This window comes from Biomphalaria glabrata, chromosome 17 (genome assembly GCF_947242115.1).
Source record: "Biomphalaria glabrata chromosome 17, xgBioGlab47.1, whole genome shotgun sequence".
Taxonomy (NCBI): Eukaryota; Metazoa; Mollusca; class Gastropoda; family Planorbidae; genus Biomphalaria; species Biomphalaria glabrata.
Window position 1 is genome coordinate 15219646 of NC_074727.1, and position 16796 is coordinate 15236441.

At 39.7% G+C, this 16796-nt stretch overlaps 1 protein-coding gene across 1 annotated transcript in view; it reads left to right on the forward strand.

The window, feature by feature from the left end:
• The first annotated feature begins 16406 nt into the window (after nucleotides 1–16406).
• The window catches only part of LOC129923748 (ribosome-binding protein 1-like), a 54884-nt gene continuing 54494 nt past the window's right edge, over nucleotides 16407–16796 (forward strand). The window contains exon 1 of the mRNA XM_056016264.1: nucleotides 16407–16469. Within this exon, the coding sequence (XP_055872239.1) occupies nucleotides 16407–16469 (63 nt within the window). The remainder of the gene's footprint in view (nucleotides 16470–16796) is intronic.

Consider the following 16796-nt stretch of genomic DNA (forward strand, 5'->3'; position numbering starts at 1 on the left):
GGGGAAATAATAACATAAAATGTACATAGAAGGGGAAATAATAATCTCAAATGAACAACACAGGTGGATAGAGAAAGAAAAAAGGGGGGGGGTTGAATTGGGCGGTGGTCAGCGACCCAGATGATTGTTTACATATGACCATGGGTCGAGAACAATGGAGCACGCTTGAATGGGGAGTGTGTCCGTTCAAGCGGGGTAACTCTCATAAGAGTAGAATGACTACAGGGGAGATAATTCCTTACAGGGGAGATAATTCCTATCTCTTTTCTAGACGCAGTATCCGTGCGCTAGTAAAGTTATCAAGGCGGTCAACCGAGATAAAGGAAATAAAATGGATGTACAAATATATACATACATGGTTGCACCAACGATCAATTGAGCAACGTAGCATTAATAGATTAATGCAATACATAAATAAATACATAGCACAAGTTTATGTTTTCTACTTACGCCAGTGAGAAATACACAATGCACTAATTAAATATAAATGAACTAAGCAAAATACACATGATAAAATCCAATGGAAATATACACAGAGTAATTAAGATGGAACTTGTGATTAAGTTCGGCTTACCACCAGGTATTCCTCTAGGAGAAAGAATAAGTGATATAGTCCAGACTCGATAGCTCAGCTCGAATGCGAAAGAGAGGGTGATTTGAGTTGGTTTACTATATATATATGCCTGAAAAGTGTGGGCGGACACCGGAAATGTCCTAGGCTTAGCATTATCTTACACGTGGGTGAAGTAGACTTGAGCCGCACCTTGGAGTATCACGCGGTGCGTTGACCCGTGTAATCTCTTAGATCAAAGAGAGACGTGGGGGGGGGGGGGAAGAGTGACCTACCTTCCACCCAAGAAAAGGGGGGGGGAGTCAATTGCGGCGTCAGACATCCTGCCGATGAGATCAAAGAGTCTGAGCGTATCTTTGCCCCGGTCAAGGGAAGATAAATGAAAGGACTGGCCTAATTTTCTCCAAGGTGGTGGACTAAGTCTAGCCTGGTAGAGAGGAAAAGGTGTGGCGGGTGAATAATTTAGGGGTAGGATGGAGAAATAATTGAAATAAAATAAATAAATAATGAAAAATAATAATTAATGCTGTGACAAATTTGAGTGACTCTGACAGCGAGTTTTTGACTTGTCACATACGCCGCCGCCAAGATGGATCTATCGCAGAAAGATCCATAAAGTGCGAGCAGACTGATGTCACTCTAACTTTAAGATCAGTTGTTATCACAGCATTAGAAAAAAAAAATCTGGAAAATTAAAGGGATAGCCATGCTAGGAGGAGGGTCCGTCAAGTCTGTCCGTGGTCTACTTCCCGTCCCTGAGTATGTAATCACCTGGGTGAAACATTTGGGGCTGCTTGGGAGAGTAGATTGGGCGACTGGGTGAGTAATAATTCCTTCCTGGGGCGGATTGGGGAGCGTGATTAGGGCTTAGGCGGGGTGCCCAAGGCACGTGTGCACGTTGGGGCTTACCTCCGAAGCCGCTGTGAGGCGCTTCTTCATGAGAGTAAGTGGTCAGCTTACCTCGGTATCGTCTGATACGATCAATGTCAGGGAAGAGTGGCCTGATAAAGAATGTGGAGTTCTGCCGGGGAACGTCCCCACGAGTGCTATAATTTGGCTTACGTCGTGGCTTCCTGACACGGTCAATGCCAGGGCAGGGTTGATAATGATTGGTGGCTGAGGAGCCATGGTGAGAAGTGTTTTCACGAGCGCGAGGGTTCGGCTTACCTCGTGACTTCCTGACACTATCAATGCCAGGGGGAGGCTGATTCGGAATGGTGGCTGAGGAGCCATGAAAAGGAGTGAGTCCACGAGAGCAAGGGTTCATCTTACCTCGGGGCATTCTGACACTGTCAATGTCAGAGGAAGGATGCATGATTGTGGCTGAGTAGCCTGGGTCAAATAGATCCTCACGAGCGCGGGTGTACGACTTAACTCGTGACTTCCCAGCAGTGTCAATGCCAGGGCAGAGTGGTTTGAGCTTTGCTGATGAGTCGGGACTGAGCGTGTTAGCGTGGTGACCAGGGCTTCCAACCAGCTGGTTGCTGCCACGTTTCTGCTTCGTCGATCTACCGACGGGCAGAGAGAAGTATGGCTTCTTGACTACTCCAAGAGGAACATATTTTGAGCCTAGAATGAAGTCATACACTGGCGTGTCCATGACGGCTGCGTCAATGGTGCCATGTACGTACTTGCATTCTACGTGGACCCTAGCAATAGGAAGAACCTTTGGAGGAATCTCACGGTCAAGGGACTGAATCGTCACAGTTCTAACTGTGAGATCAGCCGGATCAACCAGTGCTTTGCAGATAACTGAGCTTACTGCACAGCCTGTGTCAAATAGGGACCGGACGTACCGCCCGTTAACCAGAATGGTCTCTATCCCGGGGGAAGATGAGACAGGGTGAGGAAGTGCCGGTAGGACTTCCGTTTTCATAGGGCCAAGGGCATTGTGTTCAGGGGCCACAGTCAGTGTTGATATGACGTATGGGTCGCCCGCTGTTCTATCAGTACGTGGTTGCTGATTAGACACAGAGGGTTTGGGGACCGCGGTCATTACTGAAATGCGCTGTGAGGCCTGCTGCTTTTGGCGGTTGGGTTTGTGGCTACGCAGGCTGTCGTTGCAGTCACGGTAGGCACGGTTAGTTTTGTTGCCACGCGTGCTGTTGTTGCAGTCACGGTGGGCTTGGTTGTTCTGGTTATGACAAGGCTTACGTGCTGGGTAGTTGCAGTCTTTGTGCGCGGCTGGCTGTTGGATTGGCGCTTTGTGGTGCTGAGGTTTAGCAGAAGGAGTGGGTGGGCGAGGAGGAGCAAGTTTGCTAGGAGAAGTGGGCTTGTTTGGGGCAACGCAGTTTGCAGGACTATTGGACTGAGCAGGAGGGTTGGGCTGGGTAGACAATGTGGAATCGTCGAGAGGAGGGATATCAGGTATGAAAATTTCATCCTTAGCAGCAACTTCTGAGTCCGTTTGGGCAGGGTACTCAATTTGGACATGAGTTGTGGTTTCGCTCTCCTCTGTTTCCTGGTCTAGTCTTGCGGGTGTGCTGTTCAGCTCCAAACTCTGCGGTCTATAGCGCTGTCTGATTTCTAGTATTTCCTGCCTAATCGCATTCATTTTTAGCTCACGCTCCCTGACTAATCTCCTATTTTCCTCTTCCTCTTCTTCCTCTTCCTTTTCCTTAGCTTCTCTTCTAAATGCCTCAAAACGTTCCCTCACATATTTTTTTCGTTCTGCCTCATCATTATATAGGGTGGCCGCTCTTTCTTTGAATTCAGCTATTTTCTGCATTAAGTCAGAGTGCTCTTTGGAGAATGTGCCACTGGCCATAGTGGTGAGGGGTGGGTAATGAGAGGTACTAGGATGGTGGAAGGGCAGATATAATGGATAACAGGATTGAGCTAGAATTAAAGAAAATGGGTTACTGAAAGTGAGTCGCTGGATATAGGAAAGAGTGCAAAAGGAATGCGGTGTCTGCCTACGTTAATCACAAAATTCCTGCAAGAAAATATTACACATGAAATGCAATAATAATAATTAAATAAAATATGACAGAAGTGACACTCTTGATAATGCGAAGTGATGATACTTATAAATATTCTAAGAAAAAATATTGATATGGAATTTAGTTATTGCTGCCTGTTTGTGCCTGCTGTACTAATGGGTTAAATCCACGGACGGGCTCGCCAAAATGTGACAGGTGGGGAAATGTGACGTGTGTTTGGCACGTTTTATGTCTAGGGGATGATTATTTTTAATGCTATCACACCCCCACTTATCAGCATATGAATCGGGAGCAGACACGCAACGAGACAAAGCAATGAAAGATAGATGCTAAAGTTAAAATAAAGAATATTTATTTACATAAATATACATATAAGGATAAAAAAGGGGGAGGGTTTGCATCTATCTCTAGTATATTCTATGTTTAATCATCACTCTTGCACCTAATAAGAGAGTATGTCACTTTGTCCTCTGACTTAGCTGGTATTCCTGTTGATGTCGCAGCTGGCTGTGTCCTGGCTTGAGGTTCTGCAGCTGGAGGTGGCGCTCTAGCGGATAGAGGGACGCCGGTGACATAGTTCTTGTGGAGTCTCAATCCCCAAAATCTAATATCTGTAGTGGGCACAGTAGGGCGGGTGGCCGGCTACCGTGGGCACAAGGTTACTGCGGGCAGAGCTGATCTGCCGTGGGCAGCGTAGTTGACAGGATATGTCCAGTGAGTTGCAGGGGGTTGGCGTAGCTATGACGTCTCACACAGATCTGAATCTATAGGGACGCCGCACCTAATAGCTCGACAGGTGGGCTGTCGAATAGGCGGGCAATGCCGATAGCGCCAAGTGGTAGAGTTGAGTAGATCTCAGTAGGCAAGTGCAGTGCTGAATAGCACTAAGCACATAGGCAGTAGTTGAGTGGCGTCGAGTAGACACTGAACAGCAAATAGCAAATAAATAGGCAGACACCTGAGGGAGGCTGCGGATAAATAAAGACAAGTTAGGACATGTCTCTTATACATCTTATCGATGCCCTCGACTGAGGTGCATTCGTCAGATTGATGAAATTGCTTTAGAGCACAATGAGGAGATGATGACAAATGGGATTTGGAAAATAGATGGCAGATAGTAGCATTATATAAATGTACATAAAAGGGGAAATAATAACATAAAATGTACATAGAAGGGGAAATAATAATCTCAAATGAACAACACAGGTGGATAGAGAAAGAAAAAAGGGGGGGGGGGTTGAATTGGGCGGTGGTCAGCGACCCAGATGATTGTTTACATATGACCATGGGTCGAGAACAATGGAGCACGCTTGAATGGGGAGTGTGTCCGTTCAAGCGGGGTAACTCTCATAAGAGTAGAATGACTACAGGGGAGATAATTCCTTACAGGGGAGATAATTCCTATCTCTTTTCTAGACGCAGTATCCGTGCGCTAGTAAAGTTATCAAGGCGGTCAACCGAGATAAAGGAAATAAAATGGATGTACAAATATATACATACATGGTTGCACCAACGATCAATTGAGCAACGTAGCATTAATAGATTAATGCAATACATAAATAAATACATAGCACAAGTTTATGTTTTCTACTTACGCCAGTGAGAAATACACAATGCACTAATTAAATATAAATGAACTAAGCAAAATACACATGATAAAATCCAATGGAAATATACACAGAGTAATTAAGATGGAACTTGTGATTAAGTTCGGCTTACCACCAGGTATTCCTCTAGGAGAAAGAATAAGTGATATAGTCCAGACTCGATAGCTCAGCTCGAATGCGAAAGAGAGGGTGATTTGAGTTGGTTTACTATATATATATGCCTGAAAAGTGTGGGCGGACACCGGAAATGTCCTAGGCTTAGCATTATCTTACACGTGGGTGAAGTAGACTTGAGCCGCACCTTGGAGTATCACGCGGTGCGTTGACCCGTGTAATCTCTTAGATCAAAGAGAGACGTGGGGGGGGGGGGGAAAGAGTGACCTACCTTCCACCCAAGAAAAGGGGGGGGGGGAGTCAATTGCGGCGTCAGACATCCTGCCGATGAGATCAAAGAGTCTAAGCGTATCTTTGCCCCGGTCAAGGGAAGATAAATGAAAGGACTGGCCTAATTTTCTCCAAGGTGGTGGACTAAGTCTAGCCTGGTAGAGAGGAAAAGGTGTGGCGGGTGAATAATTTAGGGGTAGGATGGAGAAATAATTGAAATAAAATAAATAAATAATGAAAAATAATAATTAATGCTGTGACAAATTTGAGTGACTCTGACAGCGAGTTTTTGACTTGTCACAAGTACAATGATCTTGTTGTAACAGTAACACTACAATGATCATGTTGTAACAGTAACACTACAATGATCATGTTGTAACAGTAACGCTACAATGATCATGTTGTAGCAGTAACACTACAATGATCATGTTGTAACAGTAACAGTACAATGATCATGTTGTAACAGTAACATACAATGATCATGTAGTAACAGTACAATGATCGTGTAGTAACAGTAACAGTACAATGATCGTGTAGTATTATGATCAGGTCTAGTAATAACTTTATTGACAGAAAAAAAACACATTCTAATATCACGATCTAACTCTCTCTCTCTCTCTCTCTGTGGCATTTTACGTCTCGAGAGACGATCTTTTACCTTTGCAACTTTTTGTGTGACTAAAGAGGCCAATCCTTGATACACAGCTGCGATCGCAGGTTTTGCATATATATATATATATATATATGCCCACGATCTAACATTACCATAAAAATTGTATTATAAATAAATTTGCTTCCAATGTCATCGGAGAGAAAGAGAGAAGGCGTGCTAGAAGCACCGGGCTTAGGAAAACTAGAGGCAGGCACTTAAACGTGTGTTTACTCCTGAAACAAGTTGGTAAGAATGGACCATGACAGGGGACTATGAAGATGTATTGTTGGCGTCCAGTACTTTAGTAGGGGCGAAGTGTTCTAAGTAATAACGAAGTCATCGGCTTGATTAAATCAGAACACTTGATTCACTTGTGAACCTGTAGATTTTATCAAATATTTTTTAAAAAGGTATCTTGTTGAATACTATACTTTCAACTGCATATAAAAATATACTCAAACATATTTTACATAGAAGTAATGAGCATCAAAAAAAAAACTTTTTGTAGAACGCGTTGATTAGAAAACAATATTTCAAATATCTTGATTTTATCACTTGACACGAGAGAGTTCTTGTTTACAAAGAGCCTCGCGTACTTTAACAAACAAAGAAACCCAACAATGAAATAACTAATTTCGGATCTGCCTTTGCTCCGTAATGAGCATATGCTGTCAAGACTACATTACACATAATTATGTTCTGCTGGAGGCCGCATTGGACGATAAAGAGGCACTAATTATCCTTCGACAGCTGCGCTGGTCAGACACGTATCTCTCATGAGAGACGACCGCACGCCAAAAGGCCTTCTTCTTTGGCGACCTTAATAGAGGAGCATGGCGTAACAGAGGTGCCCCTCACCCCCCGTAAGCGTTATAAAAATCAGCTCATGCGCCATTTTGCCCTCTTCGAGAAAAAAAAACAGCTGGTGGCAGATTGTCTCTGAAAGAGAAAGTTGAAGATCTCCCCTAAAGGCTTCAGAACACACATTTGAGACTCCAAGGAAACTCATTATGGAAGACAGGCGCAGAAGACGGAAAGAAAACTTAAATAGACCGCCCGGTGGACTACGGCTTTGTCTGCACGAGATGCGGAAGAATATGTAAGTCGAAACTTGAGTTTGCTTAGTTATGTGAAACACAGCATTCATCCATAATCTTTGTAACCAAAGACATTGCCATTAATATAACTCTTTCTTTCCGTAATTATTTTTCCACGTTTCGAAGGAATTCTTCATTTTTTCTCATTGCTATTTCACTCCCCTGTTATGATTTAGCATCAATAGCGTTGTCGTTTGTTATCAGAAACTGTTTGATTTAGTTTAGTATTAAAGGGGATTGCCTGCTCTTTTTATAGAACACAAAGTCAAGTTTATAAAGTTAAACATAAATTATATTAATGAAGTTAGACCAACAATGATATCGTCAATCAGGAGAGAATGCCATGTAGAATAAGTTCTGATCTGCTGAGTCTTATTTAAAAAGACTTGAGCCTACTTTAGCTAGGTAATGGAGTGAAAATGAAAAAACAATTTGACAATAAATTACAATCAACTCATGGGCGTTCTGTTAATTTGTGTTATTTAATTGATTTTTTTTAGGGGGGGGGGGTGAGTGGGGGAGCTGCTTTCAACCCAATAATTGAACAAGACGACCAACTGAAGGGAAAATAATTCTATAAATAGAACCAAGTGTCCCACGAGAAGTCCAAACTGGGACTGACATTTGGTTGAACTGATTCGTACAAAGTTCAGTCCTAAATTAAGTAATACTTTTTTTTACTGGGTCTAAATCCCCTCATTCATCGTGTTCAATTAGTTTCTAGAAACAAATAAAAAGAAAGTAAAGCAGCTAAAACATGTGATGAAAAGTGTTGAGTTACAATTTCATGGGACTATTAACGTTCGATATCTACTCTATTAATGGCTTTGAAGAGATGGTGGTTAAAACTAATTATACACAAAGTGACGAACTGACCTACTGATAATGTGACCTACTGACTATGAGACCCACTGATGATGTGACCTACTGAAGATGCGACCCACTGATGATGTGACCTACTGACGATGTGACCTACTGACGATGTGACCTCTCTGGAAAAAATGAAGCTAATGGACGATAAAAGTACAATATTTATAAAAATGATTCTATTGAGTGAAATTGCATCCATTATTTTGAATCAATCGTTATTATTTATAATAATAATGTTTAACATTCAGTTCAGGCCATTCCAATGTCTGTTCATCATTCAGTTCAGGCCTTTCCATTTTTTTTTCATCATCCAGTTCCGGCCTTCCCAATGTTTGTTCATTTAGTTCAGGCCTTTCCAATGTTTGTTCATTTAGTTCAGGCCTTTCCAATGTTTGTTCTTTATTCAGTTCAGGCCTTTCCAATGTTTGTTCTTTATTCAGTTCAGGCCTTCCCAATGTTTGTTCTTTATTCAGTTCAGGCCTTTCCAATGTTTGTTTATTATTCAGTTCAGGCCTTTCCAATGTTTGTTCATTCAGTTCAGGCCTTCCCAATGTTTGTTCTTTATTCAGTTCAGGCCTTTCCAATGTTTGTTCTTTATTCAGTTCAAACCTTTCCAATATTTGTTCATCATTCAGTCCAGGCCTTTCCAATGTTTGTTCATAATTCACCCGAACAAAATACCGTACTGGTAGCTGTACTGCGAGGAAGACATTTAAATTTAGGAGTAGGAACAGATACAACATCTTTCAAGCAATTCTTTGAAGCCTGGCTGCCCAAAACAATCATTGCCTTGAGCAGTTGAAATGAATATTGTCTTAGCTTTGGTGGTCGATTTAGGTTCTCTTTTCCCCGTACTGACATATAGTGAGTTTCTTTGGTGCCCTTTGGGAACTAACCAAGGACAGGCTGAATCGATTGTGGTCATATCTCATCTCTTTTGTCTGACTTAAGATTAATATTCAACCAGGCAATATTGTTTGATCAAAACATTTTAACAGAATAGGAATTTAAAAAAAAAAAATTGAAGGATATTAAAAGATGTCTTTCGGTGATTACATTTTTTAAAAATATGTAATATATAAATTACCCATAGCCTGACTTCGAGGTTGTCTCTAAAATTTAAGAAAAAAAAAGCAAATACTTTTTTTTTTTTTACATTTCTTGGTTCAATATTTAAAAAAAATGAGATCGTGTTCATTTATGGAGGCACTGTTAATTAAAAAACACAATCCATTTGTATCGATCTGTCAATGTGAACAAAACAAATCTAATGAGTTCAAATCAGTTCATAAAAACAAGGAAAAAAATTTCAAAAAGTAGCTCAAGCTTGAGATTAAAAATAATAAATGTGTTTGTGTGTGTTTGTGTGTGTTTGTGTGTGTGTGTGCTTGTGTGTGTGTGTGTGCTTGTGTGTGTGTGTGTGTGCTTGTGTGTGTGTTTCATGTTTTGTTGTACTCTTTTGGTCGCTCCCTCACAACTCAAGATGATTACACGAAAGGAAGCCGTGAGAAAGACGTTGGCAGGTTTCAACCTTGAAACAATCATTGCGACATTCCACACGCCCAGGTAGACATCGTCATGCTTGGGGTGAGCTTTAATATGAAGATAAGTTATTGGTGATCCATATTACATACATAGGGTCTACACCCACAGCATGGTTTTGTGGTAATATCTCTTGGGGTATATGATGTTGAAAAATAGGCCTACTGTTCAGTTAGCTCCTGCATGCAAGTCACAGTTTGTCCAAGTTTTGGCTTCCTAACCTAGCGGTCTCGGGTTCGAGTCTCAGTGAAGACTGTGATGTTTAATTTTGGGATTTTTAGGAGACCCGAGAATCCACCCAACTCTAATGGGGCGGTTGGTCGTTGTGCTGGCCTCTTGACACCCTCTTTAACCGAGACCACTCGTCTTAAAAGGCCTGAACACGGGCCTACAACGTCACAACCTGTTGTGCAATGAGTTTGTTGCCACATCACGACGTCTCCACAGTCCATAGGTCGTGACGTCGCAGGTCAGTTTTGAGGCCTATAGCGAATGGTCTCGTTCCGTCGGCTATAGAAACAATGATCTTTAGTTCATCTGAGCTCTAGAGCACAAATTCAGAAAGGGTTACTTTTTAAAAATTATGTTAATCTTTAAGAGAAATTATCATGTCAAACTAAACAGTTAAGAACACTAATTTACATTCATTGTAGCTAACTAAAGAAATAACAATGTGAATGTGAACACTATTTCAATGCTTAGCAGTGGAGCTTTGAATCAGCTCTCCTGTTATTACTGCTAGTTTGAAGACTTAGAGGGAAAGTCTCATATTTTGTCTCTGTATTGAAGTAACAAATGGGAGAGCTGAAAAAATTGTTGATTCTTCCGTGCTAAAAAGTGCACAGAAATATCATAGGCATAGACATAAATAAATATAGACTGGCCGATTAAAGAGTTTTATGAAACGAAAATTTGTGACTTGCAAATTTGTGTACTTTATTATACAGCATTTATGAGCAGTATAAGTGCTTTTTTAACTTTCTTTTTAATATACACAATGATACACACCTATATATATTGTAAATAAGGAGGCAATGTAGTTTTGTTTAATCTCTAAGAATCAAGATCATGCAATTTTTCATAATTCGGAAATCCGACAACAATAGATCAATGTTTTGAAGTTACATGAAGTTACTTTCTTCGGAAAGTCTATATTTATTTATGTCTAGGATCATAGGATACAAAAACAAAATAATTAAAAAATAGCAGATCAATACACACAAACAACAAAGAGACTAGAACAGATGCTAAATAGAGCCGTGAGATTTATAACATAAATATTTACATTTGACTAGGGTAATACTATTAGTAGAATAACTAAGATTAGAGATACGTTAGAACAGACTACTATAAATTAAAAATGGCAATAATACATATAACACTAAACAATTATCACTGTGTGTATGAGATTTGTTCGTGTATTGTTATGGGTCGGTCGCTTGTTTTCATTTAACGGAACCGATGTAGGCGTATTATATTTTAAAGAAATGAACTTATAATAAATTGAACAAACTTCACTTGTGAACAAAAACTAAATATAACTTTTAACAAAATATACACAGAATTAATTTTAAGATGAGATATGTGTCTAATAGTAATGAAATCGAGTTATATAATATTTAAACAAAATATAGGCCCTAACTCTTAAAGAAAACACGCTTTTCCTCTTTCATGTCTCTAGATCGTCTCCCTGTCTTCATCACCTTGGAAACGTACACACAACTCTATAACATGTTTGCATCTATATTGTTCTAGTAGTAGGGATGAGTTGTAGTAAAACTACATTTCCATTTCCAATAAATTTATCTCAATTTATCTTATCTTAAACACAAAAATAAAACACACAAACTCAAGAAAGATAAAGGTAGATTTCTTCCATAAGCTAGGACAAGTTCTCCTTCCCTTTGCCATTACAGTATTGAATCAGCCAGGAAAGCCATCTTCTGTTGTAACGCCGTGTGTTCAAAACAGTGTCCGAATGTCCGTTCTCTCGTTACGCTTGATTGTTCGTAGTACACTGGCTTCGGCCACATGTATCGACCAGTCACGCAAGTCCACCTCTACCCGCGCCGTCAGAGTATTTGTAACAATATCATGGTAGCATTAGATGCACTATTTTCGTTGGAGTGTCACTAGTTGGTTATAAATTGACGAAGAAACCTTACGGATGCATTGTTTATTTAAATTTTTGAAACCTGTTTTTTGTGCGCTTACTTTTTCATTCAGTTCAAAGTGAAACCTGTTATTCGACAAGTACCACAGTAAACCAGGAGGCCGCGAAAAATTTGTTAGAATTTATACCTAGAATTAGCGCGGGACCTTTGAAAGTGCGGGCCCACTGCGGTCGCATAGGTTGCAGTGGCATAAGACCGGTCCTGCAAAATGGCGGCGTATGCTTTGCCGTGGGTCAACAAGTATTGGTATAATAGCCAACATGGCTTCAAAATGGGCGGTCAGTATTGGAGGTGAACAGCTGACTAGTTACTGTAGTTTCTAATACCTCGGGGCTATTGTCTCATATGAGGGAACAAAACCTGAACTACTGGCCCGAATCGCACAGTCCACAGTAACCCATTTCAAAACTTAAAATATTATGGAAAGACAAAGGCTTAGCCCTACGGCACCAAAATCAGACTGATGCGCTCCCTGGTCATGGCCACATTTTTATATGCTTGCGAGACTTGGACGCTGACTGCAGAGCTAGAGAGGAGGATCCTAGCAATGGAATTGAGATGCTACAGAAGGATCCTAGGTATCACATTTAAAGACAGCATCACATACAAAGAGATTAGAGACAGGGTTACTGCAGCAATTGGACCCCATGATGACCTGCTAACTATCGTAAAAAAAACGCAAGCAAAAAATCTATGGCCATATTACAAGGTCTTCGGGGCTCGCAAAGACTTTCCTTCAGGGAACTGTACCAAGAAAAAGAAGAAGAGGCAGACAAAGAAAGCGATGGGAAGACAAACATAAGAGAATGGACGGGCCTGTCATTGAAAGAGGTTCTGGATAGGGCAAGGAACAGAGAAGAAATGTGAAAGACGGTCAACAAATCTTGCTTGGTGCCCAAACGGTCCAACAAATTAAGAGATAGGTAAAAGGTAACTGTAAATATTGGTATAGAATACAAAAAAATAACATTCGCTGTCATAAAGGCCCCGCACAGAATGTACTAAGCAGGCTCGATATTTTGTTAAGGTCGCCAAGAGACCTGTTCTTCTTAGTACAGCATTCTCCCCCTCCCCCCCCCCCCCCCCCCGAACAGGCGCTAGCTATATGATCGTCCGAACAGAGGTCTCTACACTGAAACTCGGCAAAGGAATTTTTAGGACGTCCTTGAATCTTCTTAACTGTAATAGATAACTTACAAAATTTGGGTCAAGTAAATGAATTCGGTCATTGTACTAACCGTCGTCTATATAAATAGATGTTCGCAGGTTCTGAAAATGATACTTTACTTTATTTTACTCTGGTAGTATAGAATTCGTTAGAGTCGGCTGAAGTAGAACATTCGCCGACAAAAATGTCCCACACAGAGTGTACGCTGCAGGCTTGACACTTTGTTAGTACCAGTCCAACAGGGGATGGGTATATTCAGAATTTAATCTTGATGTGACTCAAATGATAAGAATACAAGATAATAATGTTGAAGAGTTTCACGACAAAGTAAAGGTCGAGCTATAATTTGAACGATATTTCATTTGGTGGCAATTGATCTTTGTATCAAATCTCCTTTATCACCGCTAGTTAGTTTACCCATTTATTTTATAGAAAGTTTTTAGTCAGAGAGTGAAAGTTTGAAAACACTAAACATCCAAAGTATTTTGTATTACAAATGGAAGTGTTTGGAGAATCTTATTCTGCAGTGCCTAAGTGTACACAGATGTAATCGTATACCTTTAAAATAGCAGATCTTATCAAACACTTCTTTCATTTTGTACGCCGGATACACCAAAAGGCTTGCTATTTATAGTTTATTTCCCACCATGTATCTCCAATACTTGCCTTTGGATTTCAATTGTGTGTGCCAATTTAATATGCATGACTAGATTGACACTTGAAATGCTTTATCTTCTTTTTGAAGTATTGTCTGTAAGATAAGATAAGATGATAAGATAAGATGATAAGATAAGATGACAAGATAAAATGATAAGATAAGATGATTGTCAGGGGGAGGTATGGCGAGAATGAATGTTAGTTTGATATTTTGATATGATTGTTATATCCCCTTGTTATGAATGCAAAGTGTTGCACGTGTTGTGAACTGAGTGATTAAGTTTTCGTTGAATGTGCGAGAGAGTGTGTTAGGTCAGTAAGGTCTTGCTCCCGGTCCAGGAAGGTTGGACGTTGCTTCCTGGACTGGTGTTTATATATGAATATAACATGAAAGTCGATGGACTGGTGATTGTTGATTAATAGTATTTGAGAGTTGATTTCATTATGTGCTTATTGAATATTAAAGTATTATTCGTATTTCAATGGATATCTATAGTTGGAGTTTCAGTGTATCTTGTAGTAATTGTTCTTATGTGAGTAACTAAGCAATTATTAATAAGTGTAATTGAGTATTCATACCCCTAACGAGCCAAGTCAAGAAACACAAGAACAAGAGTCAAGTATATATAATTAAAACCCCTGACATCTGGAGGCTTCGTCCGGGCAGGTATCGTTGTACCTGTTATCTATCATTTGTCGTTTTCGATCAGCCAAACGAGATACTACCTTGACATTTTTGAGTAGATTTAAGACAATCTGTATTATTTAACCAGTGTATTAACCAGTGCACTATTTTAACCAGTATTATTATTGAGAATGATAAAATAAGATGATAAGATAAGATATGATAAGATGGTAAGATAAGATGGTAAGATAAGATTAGATAATTAGAACTCCAGTTTAAAAACAAATGAGTAAAGCTACATTTAAATACTTATTAACTTCATACTATTTATCGTTATCTCTGAAAGTAAAAGGCAGTTGGTTGTTGTGCTGGCCTCCAAACACAACCAAGAAATATTTTTATCTCCAAAGTTAAATAAACGGAAGATACCGAAGTAGTCGTGATGAAAGATTTAATTTGAAACTCAATACCTACAGATTTGAAAGCCGCATTGTTTAATCTCTACCACAATCCCAATGTTTCTCAGACAACATTGTTTATAAGATTGCTGTTGCTGTTGCTGCCGACATGACTGAATGGCATGATAGGAATCCCCTGTAATGAATGGTCGTCACGGTTCAATAGTTGAGGGAAACGGAAACAGATGCTATCTCTTGTCAGTCTGGGATGTCCCAGTTTCTAGCTGTTTAGCAGCGAGGATATGCAGTTCTTTTAAAGAGAGTGGTTCTCAAATGAGATCTAAATGTCTCAGCGGTGAATGTTAAAACTAGAACGGCAAAAAGAAATCCTGAACAGTTTTTAGAAGTAAAGTGTAAAGTAGCTTGAGTTTCCACTTTATTGTCTAATGCTTAGTTGATTTTTTCAAATATATTTCTACTATTAAAGTAGAATTGTCACTTTCGCGGTAATATAGAAGACTGAATTATATTCATTCCACTAGAACTTTCAACACGCCTAACTAGGGTTCATTAGAGAGCTCTTTGATTTACCAAAAATATTCATACTAGAATTTCAAATTTAAACATTAGAGATTCGTAACTATGGCGAATAAAAATATTTAGTTATGCTTCTTGTGCAGAGAATATATACCAAATGTTAATAACCTATGTATTTAAAGAATGTATTCCAAATTTTGTATTCGTTTTAGAATTCTGTAATCAAATTTTTAAACACAAAGGAAAATTCATGAATTAGTTGGCAACAGTGACTTTTTTTTTATTAATATAACTTCCTGGACATTGCGTCATTGCCTTGACATTGCTTCATTGCCTTGACATTGCTTCATTGCCTTGACATTGCTTCATTGCCTTGACATTGCTTCATTGCCTTGACATTGCTTCATTGCCTTGACATTGCTTCATTGCCTTGACATTGCTTCATTACCTTGACATTGCTTCATTGCCTTGACATTGCTTCATTGCCTTGACATTGCTTCATTACCTTGACATTGCTTCATTGCCTTGACATTGCCTCATTACCTTGACATTGCTTCATTGCCTTGACATTGCTTCATTACCTTGACATTGCTTCATTACCTTGACATTGCTTCATTGCCTTGACATTGCTTAATTACCTTGACTATGCTTCATTACCTTGACATTGCTTCATTACCTTGACATTGCTTCATTACCTTGACATTGCTACTTTATTCCCAAATCTTTTCCAATCTCTTTTATTATTTTGTTTTGTTTTTCTTTAGGTTGCTTTATGTTCCCCATCCACACACTCACACATTTCTCTATATCGCTTGCCTTTATTTCCTATGTTTTTGTCTCTGATTGCTTAAAGAGTCAAAACCGGAACATAGAAATAGAAAACCAACTAAAAAGGGAGATAATTGTGTACAGAATGCTTCGCAGCAATCCCAAACAACGACATACAACATAAAATATATTTTTCGTTTACTGCCAAGCGACACGTGACGCAACTCACGTGATCTTTGGCGGTTTTAATCGTTCGCTTCAAATCATTTCAATGATATTTTAGAGTGACATCATTGAACCGGAAGTGCAATTTCGGAAGCGCGTGCTAATTAACTAGATATGTTTGCCCAGGCGATATTTTTGACACTTCGCAACGATCATCTTGGGTCTTCACGAAAAATATATGCTAGAGACATGGCTTTGGAACTAAGGACTACAAGTGACTTACTGGACCAACATGTGTTAGGTGGATTATTGGTGAGCCGTCTGCTACTACTTCAGCCCATTAGACGATGATGAAATTAACGCTAGCGCCAGATGACAATATTGTGGTATCCAGTTATTTGCATATATACATGGTAGACATGGTATTGTAATGTAGGCCTATGTATAGTATGCATGCTGTCAGTGTCAGGGCTTGCTATATAAAGTGAAATCAATAAAAAAGTTGGATGGTCAGGATGGATGAAATGGTGTGATGTGCGATATTAAGTGATGGTGTATGTGTGGGTGGGGGGCAGGGACAGTGTGGACAAAGGTTTTATTTCAGAGTATGAATGAATGTGTGTTGTGGCAATAGAAACA